General features: G+C 42.9%; 4 protein-coding genes across 5 annotated transcripts in view; 2 read left to right on the forward strand and 2 right to left on the reverse strand.

Annotated features, from left to right (window-relative positions):
* Nucleotides 1-407: 407 nt before the first annotated feature.
* Nucleotides 408-7,114, forward strand: LOC139424589 (protein FAM83B-like). 2 transcript variants are annotated; one of them, XM_071176573.1, is made up of 5 exons: nt 408-520; nt 882-1,388; nt 2,436-2,600; nt 3,885-4,009; nt 4,239-7,114. In XM_071176573.1, the coding sequence occupies exons 2-5, from the start codon at nt 936-938 to the stop codon at nt 6,493-6,495; spliced, it is 3,000 nt and encodes a 999-aa protein (XP_071032674.1). In that variant the 5' UTR covers nt 408-520; nt 882-935; the 3' UTR covers nt 6,496-7,114. The 2 variants fall into 2 exon arrangements, with proteins under 2 accessions (XP_071032674.1, XP_071032675.1); XM_071176574.1 differs by having other exon boundaries at nt 909-1,388.
* LOC139424592 (large ribosomal subunit protein uL4m-like) overlaps nt 3,187-21,772 on the reverse strand; it is a 45,634-nt gene continuing 27,048 nt past the window's right edge. The window contains exon 10 of the mRNA XM_071176579.1: nt 3,187-3,196. The gene's annotated coding sequence lies outside the window, so the exon portion shown is untranslated. The remainder of the gene's footprint in view (nt 3,197-21,772) is intronic.
* Nucleotides 7,044-10,096, reverse strand: LOC139424590 (lengsin, lens protein with glutamine synthetase domain). The gene is made up of 4 exons (XM_071176575.1): nt 9,936-10,096; nt 8,865-9,567; nt 8,559-8,722; nt 7,044-8,394 (listed from the first exon to the last, which is right to left on the reverse strand). Exons 1-4 carry the CDS (start codon nt 9,978-9,980, stop codon nt 7,180-7,182), a joined length of 2,127 nt encoding a protein of 708 aa, XP_071032676.1. The 5' UTR covers nt 9,981-10,096; the 3' UTR covers nt 7,044-7,179.
* Nucleotides 17,396-21,558, forward strand: LOC139424588 (protein tyrosine phosphatase type IVA 1-like). The gene is made up of 7 exons (XM_071176572.1): nt 17,396-17,583; nt 18,685-18,894; nt 19,145-19,287; nt 19,500-19,592; nt 19,720-19,850; nt 20,097-20,171; nt 20,435-21,558. Exons 3-7 carry the CDS (start codon nt 19,183-19,185, stop codon nt 20,550-20,552), a joined length of 522 nt encoding a protein of 173 aa, XP_071032673.1. The 5' UTR covers nt 17,396-17,583; nt 18,685-18,894; nt 19,145-19,182; the 3' UTR covers nt 20,553-21,558.

The following is a 21,772-nucleotide window of genomic DNA, read 5'->3' on the forward strand; positions in this document are numbered from 1 at the left end:
CCCTCACTTGTCTCCTCTCACCTCCCAATTGTCTTTCTTTTAAGGAAGAACCTTTTAGTCATTTACCAATAACGTTAGACGATACGGACGTCTGTATGGCACAATATCCTTTTGATATTCTCCTCAAATATGTATTAAGAACATGTACCTTAATACAAATGTACACTCCACAGAAGAGATCACATTTGGGGTAACAACTCTACCTATAAAGAAAACTACTGTGTTTCCTCTCACCCAAACAAGATACTACTAGCCTGACTTCTTCCAAACCTCTGAAAGGAGAGGGAGGGACTCTCAAGTGATGTGTTTTGTCAAAGCGGTGAATGGGGAGAAAGACTGCAGCAGGTTTGATCTGCAGCATCATTGACTGCTCACTTTTTAACTTCAGTCATACGACAGCGGTGCCGGTTAGGGTTGACTTGCTGGCTGTGATTCACAATGTTCAACCTACTGGACAATTTAACACATTCAATGGGATTTTTAAAAGGAGAAAGAGCTGGTTATCATTGCTGACCATGAAGTAAGTCTAGTTTGTTGACATTATGACATTCAATTGAGTGCAAGGCCTCTTTTCTGTCTCTCTCCCCTGAAATGTTCAGAAAGATTTGAAAAGATCCTTTGTGGTGTACTGTCTGTACTTGAATTTCCACACCGGTGGAGTGTATTTTCTACAAATGTACTGAATGAAGAATGTCTACACAAATATGGTAAAACCAAACAGTTATTGGAAGTTTCACATGTGCTAGTTTGTGAGTCAACTGTTTCACTTAAATGGGTTTGGCCTTAGGTTGTGGCATTATACATAGTGAAGATGAAAATAGCACAAGTCACAATTTCATCAGTTCTGTCATAACACATGATATATTGTATATATTTTTAAGGTAATAACCCCATTCTACATAAATCAGAGATCCTCTCAGGGGGAGATCATACAAATGGAATCCAAGCTCTCCTGTCTGTTGTCCTTCAAAGAAGACGTGTTTCCAGTGGAATACATCCAGCCACACTACAAGGAGTCCTACCGGCTTGCCATCTACGCTCTGGTCAGTGGGGGTAGAGATGCCTACCAGGAGTACCTCAAAGCCGAACAACTCAGTGACTTTCTCTCTGAAGAGGAGGTCATCTTCATTTTGGACAATGCAGAGTTGCCAGTCCCGGAGGATGAGGATTATGAAGCAGGGAAACGTAAAAGTGAAGAAAATGTCATAGCTCCCTCGACTTACTTCCCCACTGAGTCAGATGAGGAGGTTCCTGACCTTGACCTCGGCTGGCCAGAGGTCACCAATGAGAACGTGGAGACAAACATCAGCCTGCTTTTCCACCCTCCCAGACACAACACACCGACCATCAAAGAGACGATACGTAAACAAATCCAAGAAGCAAGACAGGTAACGAGGCACAATAATATAATTTCCCATCAATAATTTTGCAGTGTCTGGTATTTACTGTTATGTTTTGTACAAATTCACATTCCCGGGTTTGAATTGTCTTTCTCACAGAGTAGCATTTCCCACAGCTCCACATGTTGAGCTTTTTTTTAATGTTCAGTTAAATGTCTGTGGCATATCAACCGCCTAAGCCTGTCTCAACCGGTTTCAAGGTAGGCCTACTGAAATGTTAGCTTCCCACGTCATGGCTGCTTGCCAGACTTACTGTGCTCTGAAAGGTTTCCACTTATCATCCTTACAATTGGATATGTAATTCCAGAAGGTTAAAAAAGGGTGTGTGCGGATAACAAAAGTCATTGTTACTTCTCAAAACAGCACATACTGTGCTGTACAGACAGTGCACTTTTGAATACCACAATTACTCAATGTTGGCGAAGCTACTCTGAAAATATAGTTTACCGAGCTACCAATTACTTCACACTGGAAGAAGTTAAGCTGCACTGAAGCAATCCTTAAGAAAAATATAGTTTACTTGTCTGAAGTTACTTTGAAAAAGTAGTTCACTACTTTGTGAAAAAGGATCATATATAAATTTGAAATGTCATTGACCCCAAATTGCAAGAACAGATTGCTCTGGAGTCAGATGTGTAATTTAGCCTATTAAACACAAAAAGTGAGAATAGGGCAGGGCTGATGCAGAAAAAGAAATGAAATTCTTGTCTACTTCACCCATGTTTTATTTTAGAAAAAAAGTAGTGTGTAGTTCCAGCAGGTAGCTTCACCACTACATTGCAAAACAAGTATTTAACTACTGAAAATGTTTGAATTTAGTTCAACTACCACCAAGCTACTGAAAAACTGCAATTCAATTACTAGTTGAACTACATGTAGTTCACTACTCCCCAACACAGCAATTACTACACAGAAAAAAGCCATGAGGCACCGTTTCAGATTTGTTGACCAAGTTCTGAGACTTCTACTTTCAATAAACCTCTGCTGTTCCCACAACTGATAATGAAGTGTATTCTTCATTCCTTTCCATTATAGGTTATTGCTATAGCGATGGATGTCTTCACTGACGTTGATATTTTTAAGGAGATTGTCAATGCGACTACTAGGGGAGTGATGGTCTACATACTTCTTGATGACTTCCAATTCAAAAGCTTTCTGAATATGGCTAAGAGCGCAGGTGTCCAAATCCAAGAGCTCAAGGTAAGGAATTGTATTTGAAATACTTCGCCAAAATGTAAATGAACTATAACAAAAACTTCTGCTTCGTCCAATGAAATACCACAATTTTTCTACACATAATTTGTGTATCCCATTATACTGTGTGTATAAAAAAAATAGGAAGACCTTCCTAATATTGAGTTGCACACCCTTTTGCCCTCAGAAAAGCCTCAATTAGTCAGGGCATGGACTCGAAAAGCGTACCACAGGGATGTTGGCCCATGTTGACTCGAATGCCTCCCACAGTTAAAGTCAAGATGACTGGATGTCCTTTGGGCGGTGGACAATTCTTGATACGTATGGGAAGTGGTTGAGCTAAAAAAAATCCAGCAGCATTGCAGTTCTTGACACACTTAAACCAGTGCGCCTGGCAACTACTACCATACCCTTTTCAAATGCACTTAAGTAGTTTGCCTTGCTTGTTCATCCTCTGAATGGCACACATACAGTACAACATCAATGTCTCAATTGTCCCAAAGCTTAAAAATCCTTCTTTAACCTATCTCCTCTCCTTCAATCTACACTGATTGAAGTGGATTTAACAAGTGACATCAATAAGGGATCATGGCCTTCACCCAGATTCATCTTGTCAGTCTATGTCATGGAAAGGGCAGGCGTTCCTAATGTTTTCTACACTCAGCGTATATTCACAAAGGAACTGTAAGAGCTTAAATCCTGATTAAATTGTATTTATCTGATTTATTTAACCTTTATTTTATCAGGGCGTCATACTGAGACCAAGGTCTCTTTCAATGCATAGCAGGAGTTTGTCAGTGGCATGACCTTTTAACTATTGGCAGGAGTCTTCGCGCATTTAGCAATGACATTTGCTCCACACCCTTGGTGGAAATGCAGTAGTCATTTACCGGTGTGTCTATTTCCCCTGAAGCATCATCAGTGTATTAACATGCTGGATGTCATCAGCGGGTTTATTTCATGGCGTTTATGGTGCAGTGCCAGGCTTGCTCCTGTTACTCCTTTACCCTTTGTCTCAAATGGATAGATCTAGAACTTGTTTTTGAACAAAAACAACGTTTCCCGATGAAAGATGAAATGTGTTTGTTATCTCGCTGTAACGCTTAATCATTCCAAACCAATTTTCTGGTTGGCCTCCTGTCAATGGTTTTGGGGATGGTTGTCACAAGTTTGTTAAGGTTAGAGTTGTAGTAGTAGTGTGTGTGTGTGTGTGTGTGTGTGTGTGTGTGTGTGTGTGTGTGTGTGTGTGTGTGTGTGTGTGTGTGTGAAAAATTATTCTGTCTTGTTCAGAACCTGCGAGTTCGGACAGTGAAAGGACAGCAGTACATGTGTCGATCTGGAGCAAAGTTCCATGGATCTTTGGAGCAGAGGTTTCTATTGGTGGACTGCAAAACAGTGTTGTACGGCACATACAGGTATGTCTAACCTAGTACAACCAACTCTGTCCACTCTATTGCATTTCAAACATAAATCTGTTCACAAACTCTTCCTTATACTTGTTAAATACAGTATGTTAAATATAGTGTTATACACTACATAGCATACTAACATTTTCTAAAGTATTCATGGAGTTTTATATATAAGTAACCGGATGACTGCATTTATTTATTATAATACCTTTCTTTTGATCTCCCTTTTCTCCAGCTTCATGTGGTCCTTTGAGAAGATCAACCTCAGCATGGTCTTGGTGGTCACAGGGCAGCTGGTGGGCTCCTACGACGAGGAGTTCAGACGTCTGTTCGCCCGATCCACTCTTCCCGCCACTCTCTCTCAGGAGAGAGACTCCCGGAAAGAGCCGGCTACGTCCACATACGACCCTTATTCTGGTCGGCACTTCGAGAGCAGACTCTCTCTTGACCAGATTCACATGCGATCCCGTGGGAGACAGCTTGGCTTGATGAGCTCTACCGGTCAACAGAAGGACGATCGATACAACAATGGACAGATGGTCAAAAGAGGACTGAGCTTTCAGGACAGACTGAATCAATCTCACTGCACCGATATGGTGAAACTTGTGAGGGGACACAGCTACGCCGGAGAGCTGCCGCGGAGAGGGAATTCCACAACTCACTTGAGGAATGTAAGAGATGAAGCTGGTGGCGCTCACGGTGCTCCTGAGAGAGGCAGATGCAACGAGGATCTACTGTTACCAGGCAGGATGAATCATTACACGCAGAAGAGGTACGGCATTGACCAACAGCATCCACTCCCTTACAGCAGTGAGAACTCTCTTAACAGGTGGAAAATCGACTCGTATCTCAATAACAGTGATGCGACCCTAGGGGAGCCAGTTGATAATCTGCATCTGCCTGACAGCACTCAGAACCCAAACACATCATCCCGGATGAGAACATCAGTCCTCTTCAACAGCCGTCTGACAGAGCAGTCTGAAACTCCTAACTATATGTCTGAGCACTCTGTGACATCTCCACAAGGCAGTCTATGGATGCTATCTCCACAGGGCAGTCTAGGAGTGACATCTCCACAGGGCAGTCTAGGTGGCCTAAGCAACTTCCAAACCCAACTGACCCCTGCTAGATTGAGGGAGAGTCAGACGAGACTGGAAGAGATCAGACGGAAAAGGCTCAGTTTACATGAGTATGAGGAACCAGTCAGCAACTTAAGGCCAGGGCAGAGCCAGGATTCTCTCCGGCTGTCTATTTTCTCTACTCTGGAAAGAGCTAAAGGAAGGTCGTCAGAGAGAGGCCTGGATAAAAGGCACAGTGCGGCAGAGCTATCAGGCAGCTCAGAACACAGTTCTATTCAAGGACCTTCCAGCCGCAGAGAGGAACTCAACCCAGGAGGTCAACAGGAAGAGGAAAACAGAGTTGAAGACCAAAAATGTAAACTAACCAACTTTAGTGATGCGCAAAAGTCTGCCTCACAATACGATATCACGACCAAGACAGAGAGGAATCATCTTGGTGACTGGCAAGAGCCTCTCTCCAGGACGATGTCGGCAGCCCAACTGGGAATACAACTAAAGGAACCTTTGCTCAAGCCCTCCAACTTCAGACCAATTGGACTTAATGTGGAGAGCTCTAAAGCGCTAACATCTTTGATTGGAATACCAGAGGAGAAGGAGGGCCCCACCAGGAAGAGTCATGACTCCGCTGACCAGCTGGCCAACAGCTCTGACTTGGTGCTCTCCGCAGACAAAGAGGAAACATGCCAAAGTGCGAATCCATTGATACCCAGAACTTCAGTGGAATCAATAATGAATATAGTGCATGCCAATGTTTCAGTGGAGAAAATGGTGGAGAAAACGTCACACAAGGAAGAAGGAGCAGAACTCCAAAGGCAGAATTCATTCAGATCCACAATTCAAAGGATAGGTTCAGTAAGATCAAAGCATTTAGTGCAGGCTGACATTTCCGCAGAGCAGAGAACCATCTCAGATCCTCCTGGAAAACCGTCAGCTGTGCGACTTACTACATCACCTAAAGGTCATTCTCCAAGCCCTTCCAGGTCATCACACATTGCGGCTGACACTGAAACCGAAAAGGAACAACTATATAATTCTCCCAGCCCAGCAGGTAAATCCTCATCTCCTGGGTTAACGACTAGCTGGGTTAGAAGGAGCTTTAGAAAGAAATGTGTACCGGACCAGGACTCCCTGAGCTCCACAAACACTGTGGAGAGTCAAGCATCAATTCATTCAGACACCGGGCGGAAACGAGCGTATAGCCGGTTTGAGAGTTTTGTTTCATTTGACAACAAGCCTTCTGATAAACCGACAACAGCTACTACGAACCGATATGATTCAGACAAACACGGGAGTTTGTTTGTGAGACATCCCCCTGTTAGTTCCATGCACCGCTATCAGACTGAAACTACTCCCAATGAAAATAAGCTTGGTCGATTCATACAACGGGTGGGGAATCTCATCAGCAAGAAGTGAATGTGTCAATGTTGTCTACGATCAAGGCAATAACAGCACTGTTCTATGACAGGGTTTGTATTGTAAATTAGACTGTTAAGTCTTTAGAGAATTTGCATGTATTTTTTTTGCACTGGTTATGGGATACATTTTATTGTACAAATTGTTATATGTTGGAATGATCTAATATGGCAAGTGTGCTAATTCTGATAAAGCAATATCATTTTTATGCCTTACTTGTGAAATGGTCATTTAGATTGTCCCTTAGTTGTCAATTGAATACCCCAAACGTGAGTATATTACTGTCCTTTGTTTTGAGTTCATAGTAGACATTTCGTTTTAAAAAGTGCATACATGCATGTGAAAATAATTGCTTCAATATAAGGTACCCTGTGTTGTGTGTTCGGCTATACATGTAAAATAAGTTTCAATGTCAGTATTCAGTGTGAAGTGGCCAGTTTCCTTTCATATGTTTTCCCATGGCACTGTAATAGGTTGAGAATGTTATTTATGTTTGCGTACCATACTGACAGCTATCTACTGTAAGGCATCATAATTCAAGACAGATGTTGATATTTCAATCATGTTTTTATTGTTTTCTGTCAAATATGGAATAAAAAAAGATATATGTTGAAAGAAAGCATTGTGTGAATTCGATCAATCCATTTGTTTAACAGGAATCCGACTGTACAACATTGAGTACTTCTATATGAAATATTCCAGACATTTGTTCCTCTCTGCATCCAATTCTTCAGTCTCAATCTCAAATTGCTTCAGAGCAATAAAATACTGCACAAATGGTTCTCCCAGCGCTCCGCGAATCACATGGTCTTCGCTCAAAGCCACCAGAGCGTCTTCCAGCTTCACAGGGATGGAAAACTGCTGTTTCCCCAGCTGGGTGTGGGTGGAGGCCCTGGTCAGACCTGTCTCAGCCGCCAGGTTGCGTTTGATACCGTCCAGTCCTGCCGCCACGGTGGCCGCCAGCACCACGTATGGGTTAGCCATGGCCGAGCCCAGCTTGTTGTCGATATGCATCTCCCGCCCGCCGTGGCATTTTACATTGAAGGCGCTGCTGTTGTCATTGTAGCCGTAGGTGGCGTAGAGCACGTTGTGCTTGGGGTCTTTAACCTTCTTGGCGATGTGGCTGCGGCAGCTCAGCCCAGGGGAGAGCAGGCAACTCAGGGCGGCCGAGTGGCTCAGGAGCCCCGCAAGCCACTTCCTGCCAATCTCCGACAACTCCCCTCCGCCATGGTCCCCGGTGTGGAAGAGACTACGGCGGCCGTTGGTGTCCCAGAGAGAGTGGGAAAGCACCCCGGCATTGTACAGGCTGTCGTCGGTGAAGAAGCTGGCGATGTAGCTGTGTTTCCTCGCCATCTCTTTGATGCCGGTACGGAACGTGAAGGCGGTGTCGGCGGCCGCGATGCCAAACTCTGGCCTCAGGTTGATCTCCATCTGGCCGGGCACCATGGCTGAGGCCAAACTGTCCACGTCGGCCCCCATGCAGTACATCCCATTCACCAGCTGCTGGAAGAAGGGCAGGTCGTGGTTGCTGGCCAGGGTGGTGGCGGGGAACAGAATGGTCTTGGGGCCCACCCTGTCGGGTGATCCCAGGACACAGCACTCGTAGGTGAAGGAGGAGTACAGGGAGAAACCCATGCTCTGGAGCTGCCCCATCAGCTGCTTGGCAATGAGGCGGGGTGCGGTGCGCAGGGGGCTGCCGGTTATCATGCAGGGGTCACAGATGACCCGGGCCGTCTGCTCAGCCCAGGGCAGCACCCTGAAGGTCGACAGGTCTGGGATAAGCAGCACATCGCTGCTGAAGTTGGCAGGGTTGTTGGCGTGGTCCACCTCACAGCTCTTAGGGCTCAGGGTCAGCTCTAGGTAGCTTCTTGGCATCGGCACCCCGTACATTGCTTTCTCCTGTAAAGATTTAAAATAAATTTACATCATGGGATTTTTCCTATAGGCAAGCATAACCATTGAGCAACCATTTAAACAAATAGCATTATAACATTGTGGGTTGTCTCAATACACTATAGCTAGTATGTTTCAGGACGTTTGTGTACTGTGTGTGAGATGATTACATGAAAGAAGCGGACTGGCACTGTCTTAGACCTGGACACCCCATGGAGATCCGTGGCCTCGAAGCGGACAAAGTTGATATTCTCCCGGACAATCTGCTGCTTGATGTGCTCCATGGCTGAGAAGCTCTGAGTCCCAGACTTATCCATGTTGTCTTTACTGTTATCTATGAGAACAAGAGCCAAAAGCAACTATCATGTCTGTAAAAAAGATGTTCGCCTGTGATGGAACTACTGTATTAGCTACAAGTTTATTAAAAAAAATGTAATAAAAGCTTTTTGATAAAACTAATCCCAAACCAGACTGACCTGTTTGTGAGTTCCAGGTCTCTCCACAGTTGGCACTACTGTTCTCGAACGTGGACGACCGAACTCCGGATTGCCTGTTTGCTCCAGTCACATCTGACGAGTCCATCCCGGAGCCAAGCTGGAGGGAGCTGCTGTCCCTGGACCTGGTGGACACCCTCCTGGAAGCATCAGAGTGGGGCTTGAAAGTGGTGAAGGAGGACTGGGACTCCGGACGTCCATCTCCCCTGTTGGTCCCATGCAGGTTGGTCCCATGCAGGTAGGTGTAAGGGGCTGGACTTCCAGGACGCCTCCCCTCCTCCTTCCCCCGGGCACCAAGCATGGAACTATCCTTCAGGATACTCTTCAACTCATCCATGGTCTGTCGGGAGACCCCCACCTCGCTGTTGGGCGCCCTTTGGCTGTAGGTGCAACCCTCTCTGGACCACTCCACCCTGGAGGGAGGGCCCTCATCCTGCCTGGGCCGGTCCCTCTCTGGAGACCCAGAGGGCCTGTGGGAGTGGGTAGAGGGGCTGATAGAGATGATGGTGGGGTTGTTTTCTGAGGGTCTGGGGCTGCTCACGTAGTCGGAGTGGTGGACTATGGACGGCCCCCCTCTGTCCCAGTCCACTGGGGCCACGTGTTTCCCACTCACCTTCACTCCCTTCTTCTTGCCCAGGCTCATTCCACTGCCATCTACCTGGTCTCTGAGCTTACTTGAGCCCTCCTGGAAACACCACCCAACCACCAAAAATATACAGTATTTTAAGTACTTTTTAAAATATAGTTATTATATAGTTATTAATAAACATATATATTTATGAATATGTATATATATATATACACATTTTAATACTTACAACAAATAGATTACAATGAAATTAACCATGCATTTGTTACACCATATTAAAACAAAAGGAATGGAAAGGAACACTTTTTTTTAACCATTTTCTTTTTCAATAGTGATGTTCTTTAAGATTGTTCAATTCAGTTACCATTCATGAGCAAAGAAACAACAACAACATTGTGTCCAAATCCAAAACCCCATACTGGGATTTACAGTTCTAAAAAATATAAAAGAGCTAGAGATGTTACCTCGAGAACGAGATCCTCTGAGTCATGCATTCCTTTCATACTCATTTGTGAGTTTTGACCTGAGAATTGAGTGCCTTCATTTGAAACCAGAGCTATGCTCGCACATTTCTTTTATGGACAATTGGCACAATGGTGATGGATTGGAAAATTCTCTCACCACACCCATGAGCACTCCTGTTGGACACTGGTATCCACTGACAACTGGTAGAGACTGAAACACGTCTGCTTTCACCCCAGTGGCTATTAACATCGACAATTCAATATCCCTCTTTGTGTCAATGCAAAGGGAGGTGGAGACAAAAACACACAGCTCAGCTATTTTGTTTGTGCCTCCAATCATGACACTCAGGCAGTTTCTAGAAAGATGCATTTTGTTCAAAAGTACTTTTTCTAGAATAATGAGAAACATTAACACATTTATCAGGCATCTATAATAGCTGTTGTAACTCTAACTTTTTGCTGATATAAACTATTTGATGGTAAAGAATTAGGCTACTGGCTGTATTAAATAAAACTAGATTTGATATGGCTTCACAAAACCTTTATATCAAGACTGGGACCAAATATGTTCTCTTTTCTATAATAATTTCTATAGTGAGATTAATTTATATTTAGATTAACTTGCGCAACATTGGCATAGGACATAGATTGAATTTAGTGCTCATCCAGGACACTGTAACAACTTGATAACAACTTAATTACAATATTATTAAGAACAACTATACTACTATATTATATCCTAAAATACTTTCACTGAAATACCTAATAAGATAAATGTTTTAGTAATATAGACCGCAGTACAGCATAGCCTAGCTATAGCCTACTTATAAATACCTACACAATAGTGCATTTTACCTGCTAAGATGTGTGCATCATGATGTTTACAATTCCGGTTACTCAACTTTTGAAAGAATAGCCTATTTGTTGCCACATAGGCCTAACAGGGCCTAAATTATGGTCGTCACTAGCTTCTATGAGAAGGACGCTATTCCAGCCCGCAAATCGGATGTGAGCATTCCTGCCCTCTTTGCTTCTATTCGTCAATTTTTTAACTATAGTCTCAGTCGGTATTCAAGTAATAATAAGGAATTCTCCTCGACCACGCTCACAAATTGAGGAAAACCAACATTATGTCCTATTGACCCCCATTGTAAAAGAGGCAACACCCCCCCCCCCCCACAAAAAAAAATGCACTGTCATGTTAACAAGCAACATGTCCCAAAAACAGGACATGTCAAAGTAAAATGGACAATATGGAATGGACAATGTGTTGTCCTGGAGTTCCACCCCATTGTCATGATCAGAGGTTTCAAGTTTGTATCCGTAAACTAGACGTATTTTTTGGTGTTTTACAAATTGTAGGCTTACCACATATTTTATTTATTTTATTTAACCTTTATTTAACCAGGTAGGCAAGTTGAGAACAAGTTCTCATTTACAATTGCGACCTGGCCAAGATAAAGCAAAGCAGTTCGACACATACAACAACACAGAGTTACACATGGAGTAAAACAAACATACAGTCAATAATACAGTAGAAACAAGTCTATATATGATGTGAGCAAATGAGTTGAGATAAGGGAGGTAAAGGCAAAAAAAAGGCCATGGTGGCAAAGTAAATACAATATAGCAAGTAAAACACTGGAATGGTAGATTTGCAGTGGAAGAATGTGCAAAGTAGAAATAAAAATAATGGGGTGCAAAGGAGCAAAATAAATAAATAAATAAATAAAATAAATACAGTAGAAAGAAAGAGGTAGTTGTTTGGGCTAAATTATAGATGGGCTATGTACAGGTGCAGTAATCTGTGAGCTGCTCTGTCAGCTGGTGCTTAAAGCTAGTGAGGGAGATAAGTGTTTCCAGTTTCAGATATTTTTGTAGTTCGTTCCAGTCATTGGCAGCAGAGAACTGGAAGGAGAGGCGGCCAAAGAAATAATTGGTTTTGGGGGTGAGCGCGTGCTACAGGTGGGTGATGCTATGGTGACCAGCTAGCTGAGATAAGGGGGGACTTTACCTAGCAGGGTCTTGTAGATGACCTGGAGCCAGTGGGTTTGGTAACGAGTATGAAGCGAGGGCCTGCCAACAAGAGCATACAGGTCGCAATGGTGGGTAGTATATGGGGCTTTGGTGACAAAACGGATGGCACTGTGATAGACTGCATCCAATTTGTTGAGTAGGGTACTGGAGGCTATTTTGTAAATGACATCGCCGAAGTCGAGGATTGGTAGGATGGTCAGTTTTACAAGGGTATGTTTGGCAGCATGAGTGAAGGATGCTTTGTTGCGAAATAGGAAGCCAATTCTAGATTTAATTTTGGATTGGAGATGTTTGATGTGGGTCTGGAAGGAGAGTTTACAGTCTAACCAGACACCTAGGTATTTGTAGTTGTCCACGTATTCTAAGTCAGAGCCGTCCAGAGTAGTGATGTTGGACAGGCGGGCAGGTGCAGGCAGCGATCGGTTGAAGAGCATGCATTTAGTTTTACTTGTATTTAAGAGCAATTGGAGGCCACGGAAGGAGAGTTGTATGGCATTGAAGCTTGCCTGGAGGGTTGTTTACACAGAGTCCAAAGAAGGGCCAGAAGTATACAGAATGGTGTCGTCTGCGTAGAGGTGGATCAGAGACTCACCAGCAGCAAGAGCGACATCATTGATGTATACAGAGTCGAGAGTCGGTCCAAGAATTGAACCCTGTGGCACCCCCATAGAGACTGCTAGAGGTCCGGACAACAGACCCTCCGATTTGACACGCTGAACTCTATCAGAGAAGTAGTTGGTGAACCAGGCGAGGCAATCATTTGAGAAACCAAGGCTGTCGAGTCTGCCGATGAGGATGTGGTGATTGACAGAGTCGAAAGCCTTGGCCACATCAATGAATACGGCTGCACAGTAATATTTCTTATCGATGGCGGTTAAGATATCGTTTAGGACCTTGAGCGTGGCTGAGGTGCACCCATGACCAGCTCGGAAACCAGATTGCATAGCAGAAAGGGTATGGTGAGATTCAAAATGGTCGGTAATCTGTTTGTTGTCTTGGCTTTCGAAGACCTTAGAAAGGCAGGGTAGGATAGATATAGGTCTGTAGCAGTTTGGGTCAAGAGTGTCCCCCCCTTTGAAGAGGGGGATGACCGTAGCTGCTTTCCAATCTTTGGGAATCTCAGACGACACGAAAGAGAGGTTGAACAGGCTAGTAATAGGGGTGGCAACAATTTTGGCAGATAATTTTAGAAAGAAAGGGTCCAGATTGTCTAGCCCAACTGATTTGAAGGGGTCCAGATTTTGCCGCTCTTTCAGAACATCAGCTGACTGGATTTGGGAGAAGGAGAAATGGGGAAGGCTTGGGCGAGTTGCTGTGGGGGGTGCAGTGCTGTTGACCGGGGTAGGAGTAGCCAGGTGGAAAGCATGGCCAGCCGTAGAAAAATGCTTATTGAAATTCTTAATTATGGTGGATTTATCGGTGGTGACAGTGTTTCCTATCTTCAGTGTTTACAGTGTCCCAGAACTTTTTTGAGTTAGTGTTGCAGGAAGCAAATTTCTGCTTGAAAAATATAGCCTTGGCTTTTCTAACTGCCTGTGTATATTGGTTTCTAGCTTCCCTGAAAAGCTGCATATCATGGGGGCTGTTCGATGCTAATGCAGAACACCATAGGATGTTTTTGTGTTGGTTGAGGGCAGTCAGGTCTGGGGAGAACCAAGGGCTATATCTGTTCCTGGTTCTAATTTTCTTGAATGGGGCATGCTTATTTAAGATGGTTAGGAAGGCATTTTAAAACAATAACCAGGCATCCTCTACTGACGGGATGAGATCAATATCCTTCCAGGATACCCCGGCCAGGTCGATTAGAAAGGCCTGCTCGCCTTTCTAATCGTGTTTCAGGGAGCGTTTGACAGTAATGAGTGGAGGTCGTTTGACCGCTGACCCATTACGGATGCAGGCAATGAGGCAGTGATCGCTGAGATCTTGGTTGAAGACAGCAGAGGTGTATTTAGAGGGCAAATTGGTTAGGATGATATCTATGAGGGTGTCCGTGTTTACGGCTTTGGGGAGGTACCTGGTAGGTTCATTGCTAATTTGTGTGAGATTGAGGGCATCAAGCTTAGATTGTAGGATGGCTGGGGTGTTAAGCATGTTCCAGTTTAGGTCGCCTAGCAGCACAAGCTCTGAAGATAGATGGGGGGCAATCAGTTCACATATGGTGTCCAGAGCACAGCTGGGGGCAGAGGGTGGTCTATATCAGGCGGCAACGTTGAGAGACTTGTTTTTAGAGAGGTGGATTTTTGAAAGTAGAAGTTCAAATTGTTTGGGTACAGACCTGGATATTAGGACAGAACTCTGCAGGCTATCTATGCAGTAGATTGCAACACCGCCCCCTTTGGCAGTTCTATCTTGTCTAAAAATGTTGTAGTTAGGGATGAAAATGTCAGAATTTTTGGTGGTCTTCCTAAGCCAGGATTCAGACACAGCTAGAACATCCGGGTTGGCAGAGTGTGCTAAAGCAGTGAATTAAACAAACTTAGGGAGGAGGCTTCTAATGTTAACATGCATGAAACCAAGGCTATTACGGTTACAGAAGTCATCAAAAGAGAGTGCCTTGGGAATAGGAGTGGAGCTAGGCACTGCAAGGCCTGGATTCACCTCTACATCACCAGAGGAAAAGAGGAGGAGTAGGATAAGGGTACGGCTAAAAGCATTGAGAATTGGTCGTCTAGAACGTCTGGAACAGAGAGTAAAAGGAGGTTTCTGGGGGCGATGAAATAGCTTCAAGGTATAATGTACAGACAAAGGTATGGTAGGATGTGAATACAGTGGAGGTAAACCTAGGTATTTTTTTTTTACCTTTATTTAACTAGGCAAGTCAGTTAAGAACAAATTCTTATTTTCAATGACAGCCTAGGAACAGTGGGTTAACTGCCTGTTCAGGGGCAGAACGACAGATTTGTACCTTGTCAGCTCGGGGGTTTGAACTTGCAACCTTCCGGTTACTAGTCCAACGCTCTAACCACTAGACTACCTTGCCGCCCCGGCAAGAGTGATGATGAAAGAGATATTGTCTCTAGAAACATAATTGAAACCAGGAGATGTCACCGCATGTGAGGGTGGTGGAACTAATAGCTTGGATAAGGTATAGTGAGCAGGACTAGAGGCTCTACAGTGAAATAAGCCAATAAACACTAACCAGAACAGCAATGGACAAGGCATATTGACATTAAGGAGAGGCATGCTTAGTCGAGTGAAAGAAAGGGTCCAGTGAGTAGTGAGGTTGGTTGGGGTCACGGCGATTCAGACAGCTAGCCATGCCATCGGTAGCAAGCTAGCATAGGATGGAGGTAGATGAGCATACATAAAATTTGATTTCTGGAAACACTGTAGGCTACACCTCAGTAAGCTCGTACTGATGCTAAATCCTTTTGGACGTTTATTTTGGTGCAGTCCGAACCGGCCTTGATTTCCACATGCACGGATATTGGTTTTTGGTCCGGTCTGAATCAAATCTAAACCAATCATAGGCATCTATGTTTGGTTCAGATTTGGTGCGGTCAAGACCTGCCTTGATTTCAACGTCAACAGACATAGATTTTTGGTCCGGCCTGGTCTGCTTCACAAGCGTTCCCAGATATCTTGCGAAGTTGCGCCTCTGGGTTTAGAAACTCTGTGAGGAAGATGTCATGCTCGAGGGGGGGTTCATGCAGACGCCGATAGGGTGTTCAAGGGGGGGGGGGGTGTTCATGCAGAAATCAATGGAATGCTCGAGGGGGGTGGGGGTTCCTGCAAATGCAGGAATGCCCACATGCAGGAAAGCCCTGAATTGTGGGCTACAGTTGCACACTATTGGCTTCTGTAGCCACAAAGTCATAAACATTTTTATACCATTTCTCAGCTTTATAGGTGAACAGTCAAAATCATGTTTTTCATGAAATTGGATGATATTTGAAGGAAGCCAGATCAAAGTATGATGACCAAAGTATGAAAAATGACTGTTGCCGCTACATTGATCAAGTTTGATCATAAAGTTACTGGTCCCCTCCGCCCCTCCCCCCATGTCAAACACTATTCATTACTAAGAAGAAAAGGTGACATCACATTAACTCTCATTTTAGTACACCAACGGTAACATGATATTCTCTTACCTAATTTAAACAAGTACCGCTTGTAACCAACGATGGAGAAGGTGTGTTTGCAGAGGAGCATGGTTTATATAGCTAGATAGCTACTCTACTCGTGTCAAAGTATGACTGTAGGGTGTCAGCAAATATAATTAAAAGTGTACCCTATTCATCTATGGCACAGATACTTATGCACCGAACAGAAATATAAACGCAACAATTTAAACTATTTTACTGAACTACAGTTCATATGATTAAATCAGTCAATTGAGATAAATTCATTACGCCTTAATCTATGGATTTCACATGACTGGGCAGGGGCGCAGTCATCGGTGGGCCTGTGAGGGCATAGGCCCACCCACATGGGAGCCAGGCCCAGTCAATTATAATTAGTTTTTCCCCACAAAAGGGCTTTATTACAGACAGAAATACTCCTCAGTTTCATCAGGTGTCACCCGTCCAATGATCATGCTGTTTAATCAGCTTGTCGATATGCCATACCTGTCAGGTGGATGGATTATCTTGGCAAAGAGAAATGCTCACTAACAGGGATGCAGACAAATATGTGCACAAATTTGGAGAGAAATAAGATTTTTGTGCATATGGAACATTTCTGGGATCTTTTATTTCAGCTCCCCTTTCATCTGTGTCAGGTGTTAGCCAGTTCCTGGCTAGCTAGGTCTTCAGCCAGCATGGAACAAAAGGGGTAAGGGTTGTTCAAAACTCTGACGCAGTTGTCAAGTCAAGACATCCGTCAGTGCTGCTGTGAACCGCATCACAAGAGACATGCCAAATGGGATAATAAAAATAGATATCTTTGATGCAATTTCAGTGTTGTTGCAATTTCAATGTTGTTGCTTTGTGTATCACCACATTTGCTTGAGATGATTTAATGCAACACTGCTCAACGCATCCAAGTTGCTTGACATAGGCGTTTCAAAGAGCTGTCAGTCAAAGCGAGCTCATGAATATAAATCCACCCCACTCAGCCTGTCTTTTCAAACTTCATGGTAGTTAGCCTTGAGATAAAAAAAAGTACTTTTCCTAGGCTGTCATTGAAAAAATAAGAATTTGTACTTAACTGACTTGCCTAGTTAAATAAAGGTAAAATAAAAAATAAATCCTTTAAATCCATAAATTAAGACCAAAAAGCAACAAAAAAATTGCTTATTTTGACTTTGTGGCTGTGAAAGCTATTGGAAACCCTAAATGATAAGCACTTTATAGTCAATCATCAGGAATCCTTATTAAGTATTCAAACAGAGGTGAATAAAACTGAATAGTTGTCTTTTTTTGCGCAGGACTACAACTTGATCCCAGAGAACATGCACAGTTTGTAGGCTTTCTAGGGTGGGGTTTCAAGAGAGCTAGAGCTCTGAATAGTGATTGTCCATTTTCCTTGCGTCGTACTAGTCGAGTAGACGCCGGCTCCGCACGGAGGAATTGCCTTGACTGTATGGTGCAAAACCATTTAATATATTTACTTATTTTTAGGGACCGGCTGTATGATTAAGCTACAATCTTCAATGAGTAAGCATATCCCAGTAAGTGTCAATTTTCATTTAGCAATATTTTGTTACATTTTAGCTACTCGTGTTGTAATTCTGTATCAACTGCTCTTCAATTTGTCAAATGTTAAATCTCGGGCCTCTTCGACACATGCTTTGTTGTCTTTGTGAAATTGATACATCTGAGTTTTTCCTATGATTAACGGTATGTCAAAGGTGTATACGAAATTAAATAGGCTTTGCCGTTAGATTGCCATTTTATTCGAGTAAAACGAGGTGGTGGGTTGCCTTTGAGATCCATTTTCGACGTAGCTATTACCGTCGTATAAAATTTACGCATTTTTCTTATGAACTTGTCAGCAATATCATTGACAGTTTCTATAATCATTCTTACCTTAATTAACTCTAGTTTACTTAAACGAGGCGCTAAATACCTCCACTATTGAGGCGCTAAATACCTCACTATTCAACATTTCGTTTCTCTTATCTCAATGGACATTTACAAGCGCTCGGCTATGAGGCCTCTATACCGGTGATGGCGCCGTCTGCCCTCACAAAGGACAGTTTATCGAAATCCTCTTTCGTCATACTTATGTCAATTTCGGTTTGTTTGGGGTTTTGTCGTTGGACCGACGTCTAGGTTTGACGTCATTGTATTGTCTCTTAATTAAAGGTCCAATTTGGCTCTAATGTTCAGAACAAAACATTATTTTACAGCCGGAGAATATCGGATTAACTATCCATACTTCAAGCTTCTTAGACAGTTTTTGGAGCACCAGCCAGAGAAAAACATATATGCAATGCTTAGGGCTTGTGGCAAAAAAAATAGCTTTGCTGAAATTCTAACAAATCTTTCCTTCCGTGCTACTTTTTGTATGCAATTATAAAGATAAAATAATATGTAGAGAATTGAACTGTGATCTACGTAGGCTTTAGTGAGCTACATCCATCCTTCACACATTGGCAGTCATGTTAGACCCATACATTTAGACCTATGGTTAGACCAGATCTGGGCTGAACAAGAGCAGCAATTATGTGTTTCCATAATCTTCGCTTTTTCAATTGTTTTAGCCATTTCCCCCTTGAGTTTAGAGGCCTTGTATCTTACTCCCTCCTCCTCCCCCTCATCTCTTGCAGCAGTTCTGTGGTGTTCTGGGTCACACATTTATGGAGTTTCTGAAGGGCAGTGGGGACTACTGCCAGGCACAGCACGCAGCTGCCTATGCAGACGAGTGAACAGCAGAACTCACCTCCTCTCCGAACACATTGGACCCACAGGAGGAGGATCTGAAACGTTGGCAGGATCAGGACACCTCCTAACCTACCAGCAGAACGAGCCTGGATGGGGTAACTCTACCTGCTGCACACTGCCCTCGTTGGCTTCTGCCTGGTCAGAATCAAGGGGGAACCTGTCTTGTTTTCCCAAAGGAGAAGGGGTTTGATTTTGGTTGTCCACACCCTTTTTTCTGTCAAATCTGACCTCCTTTCGCCCCCATATTCTTCTTTAGCCCACTGGTCACGGTGTATTTTTATTGCGGGAATATAGTTTGACATTTTGTTGATATTACCTCTCCCTCTAAATAAGTGTTTTCGTTAGATTGTTTTGTGGAAGATCTCGTTTTTCCGTCTGTCACCATGGCGCGTATGAACCGACCTGCCCCCGTGGAGATCACCTACAAAAACATGAGGTTCCTCATTACCCACAATCCAACCAATGCCACTTTGAATAAATTCATTGAGGTGAGCCCTCACATCATTAACACAGTGACGATATCTGAAATGAATTTTGTTATAAAACGTAATGAATGTTCTGGATTCTCATAGGTAGTCCCTCTCTTCCATAGTATAAAGGGTCTGCTTAGAAAATATAAATGTTTTCCCTGTGTAGTATGTCAAATGTACAATGGCATATGTTGCAGGTCATATGAAAATAAACGTACGTTCTTCTACAGGAACTGAAGAAATATGGAGTGACCACCGTTGTGAGAGTATGTGAGGATACCTATGATTCCACCTTGGTGGGGAAAGAGGGAATACAGGTTCTGGTAAGCTTCAACATCACTGTTTACATCTCCCAATGCAGTACTCATTTATTACTATGTTACTACCGTCTTTGTTTTGGTTTCTGAGAAAGAGGGCAGATGAACTGATTTCCCTCTCCTCCACCAATAGGATTGGGCGTTTGATGATGGAGCTCCTCCCTCTAACCAGATTGTTGATGATTGGTTGAACCTCCTGAAGACGAAGTTTAGGGAGGAGCCGGGTTGCTGCATTGCTGTCCACTGTGTAGCTGGCCTTGGGAGGTAAACTAGTCTTTTTATTTCCCCTCTTAGTATAGAAACATTTATAATCATGTAACAAGGATTTTAAAACGTGTAATAAGTATTTATATTCAGAATTGTGTTAGATTGATGATGCTAGTTCTTTGGTAAGAATGCCAAAACAACGATTAGCCATAATACACCGTATTAAAAAGTCCCATAGTACCCTTTGTCAACTTTTCTTCTGAGTATTTACCCATGTGTTTTTGTGTGTGTTGTACTTACTAGAGCCCCTGTCATGGTTGCCCTGGCTTTGATTGAATGTGGGATGAAATATGAAGACGCTGTCCAGTTTATCCGGCAGTAAGTCTGATGCAAATACACTTTCATGTAGATCTCTATATACTGGTAGCTGCAGCATCTTAAAATGAAGGCTAAAACGCATTGTTTTGAAATAATCGGACAAAGTTGAAATTGCGCTATATGTGCCTCAACCCTTTGTACAGTGTAAGTACATTGTGACAGTGGGTCATCTTTCATTCAAAAGGGCAGGCTAGTCTATTAATATATCACTGGCCTGTACATTAAGATGACGTGAGACGGCGATGTATTTTCTCTCGTAACAGGAAGCGTCGCGGAGCGTTCAACAGCAAGCAGCTTTTCTACCTGGAGAAGTATCGTCCAAAGATGCGCCTGCGCTTCAAAGACTCCAACGGCCACCGCAACAACTGCTGCATCCAGTAGTAAAGCCAACTAACTCATAGTCCATGCCAACAATGCCCCTATAAAAATACATTCATTTCTTTATCTTATCTACCTGGCAGGCTTGTTTTTTTTTAAAAGTAAATCCATTGTGTTAAAGTATTTCCACCGGAAATTCGTTCTTAAATAATTCAAGTTTTCCCTTCTCAATTAAAAAAATGTCAAGTGTCAAAAAAAAAGAAGAAGAGGTTAGTTAGTGAACAAGTGACAGTGAGTGAGTGTTCTCTATGTGTGCCCTTGGAATTGGAAAGGAGCACAGCCAGTGAAGTAATTTTGTGAACATCCAGATGTTGATTTATACATGTTGAACACAGCCCAAGGTTTTAATTGGCAAGGGTGCTTATTACTTAAAAAAAAAAAACATTTTAAAAAAGTACTGTAATGATGATTTAACATGAGTAGTTAGGTATCCCTTTAAATTTTATGATTCAGTTCGATACTGAATAAAAAGATGTATGCCTTCCTCCACATGGTTAAAACTTGAAATGCCTTACAATTAAAATGGAACAAAAAGGCAATCGAGTGGGTTTGTCATCCACTACATTAGAAAAGGTGTTTCTTTTTTTACTTGGAACAAAAGAATGTTGCCTTTGTCTTGTGCAGGACGTCTACACACTTAAGTCCTTTCAGTAACTATTTTTAATATGAAATGCTTAATTGTTGCAATATTTGTTTATTGAAAGTCTGGGACCTTTTTATTTTTTTATTTTCTCTTATCAAATCTCGTTGATTAATTACTGCCATGTCCAAAATGTGATTTGTGTTTTTCGCTTTGAAACTGGACTTCAACGTCTGCGATATTTTGTATGCCTTTTTATTTTGATGTGCGTAACTTAATACTTGGATACTTGATGATTTATGTATTTGAAAATGTGTATTATTAGGTTGGCTATTTATACTATCAATGGATGTGTGTTTTAGTACTGTGAGCAACAAATTGTAACTGTTCACCAACTTGTAAGAGTACATTAAAATGATACACTGAAAACGAGGTTTTGAATGACATTTAATGCACTTTAATATAAAATTGTACTCCCATTAGTGAAGGCCTTTAATGCCTTACTTGTTTTACATTGGCCTTGTTTGGTTTAATGGATTGTCTCCCAGTGGGCTTGTTCTGCCTGTAGTACCAGCATTGGCACTAACAAAGATTTAGATCTGTCTATGGGACTGCTAACTGGAACTGTGGCAGGGAAAGAAGC

The sequence above is a fragment of the Oncorhynchus clarkii genome, chromosome 13 (assembly GCF_045791955.1).
Source record: "Oncorhynchus clarkii lewisi isolate Uvic-CL-2024 chromosome 13, UVic_Ocla_1.0, whole genome shotgun sequence".
NCBI lineage: Eukaryota > Metazoa > Chordata > Actinopteri > Salmoniformes > Salmonidae > Oncorhynchus > Oncorhynchus clarkii.

What these genes read in the sequence shown, in the direction of transcription:
- LOC139424590 (XM_071176575.1), bottom strand. Translation starts at nt 9,980, where the DNA reads ATGAGTATGAAAGGAATGCATGACTCAGAGGATCTCGTTCTCGAG. An exon ending in GACCTGGAACTCACAAACAG is followed by an intron (nt 8,723 to 8,864) that starts GTCAGTCTGGTT and finishes TTGTTCTCATAG; the next exon opens with ATAACAGTAAAGACAACATG. An exon ending in TGCCAGTCCGCTTCTTTCAT is followed by an intron (nt 8,395 to 8,558) that starts GTAATCATCTCA and finishes AAATCTTTACAG; the next exon opens with GAGAAAGCAATGTACGGGGT.
- LOC139424589 (XM_071176573.1), top strand. Translation starts at nt 936, where the DNA reads ATGGAATCCAAGCTCTCCTGTCTGTTGTCCTTCAAAGAAGACGTGTTT. An exon ending in AAATCCAAGAAGCAAGACAG is followed by an intron (nt 1,389 to 2,435) that starts GTAACGAGGCAC and finishes TTTCCATTATAG; the next exon opens with GTTATTGCTATAGCGATGGA. An exon ending in TCCAAATCCAAGAGCTCAAG is followed by an intron (nt 2,601 to 3,884) that starts GTAAGGAATTGT and finishes TGTCTTGTTCAG; the next exon opens with AACCTGCGAGTTCGGACAGT.
- LOC139424588 (XM_071176572.1), top strand. Translation starts at nt 19,183, where the DNA reads ATGGCGCGTATGAACCGACCTGCCCCCGTGGAGATCACCTACAAAAAC. An exon ending in AAGAGGGAATACAGGTTCTG is followed by an intron (nt 19,593 to 19,719) that starts GTAAGCTTCAAC and finishes CTCCACCAATAG; the next exon opens with GATTGGGCGTTTGATGATGG. An exon ending in TGTGTAGCTGGCCTTGGGAG is followed by an intron (nt 19,851 to 20,096) that starts GTAAACTAGTCT and finishes TGTACTTACTAG; the next exon opens with AGCCCCTGTCATGGTTGCCC.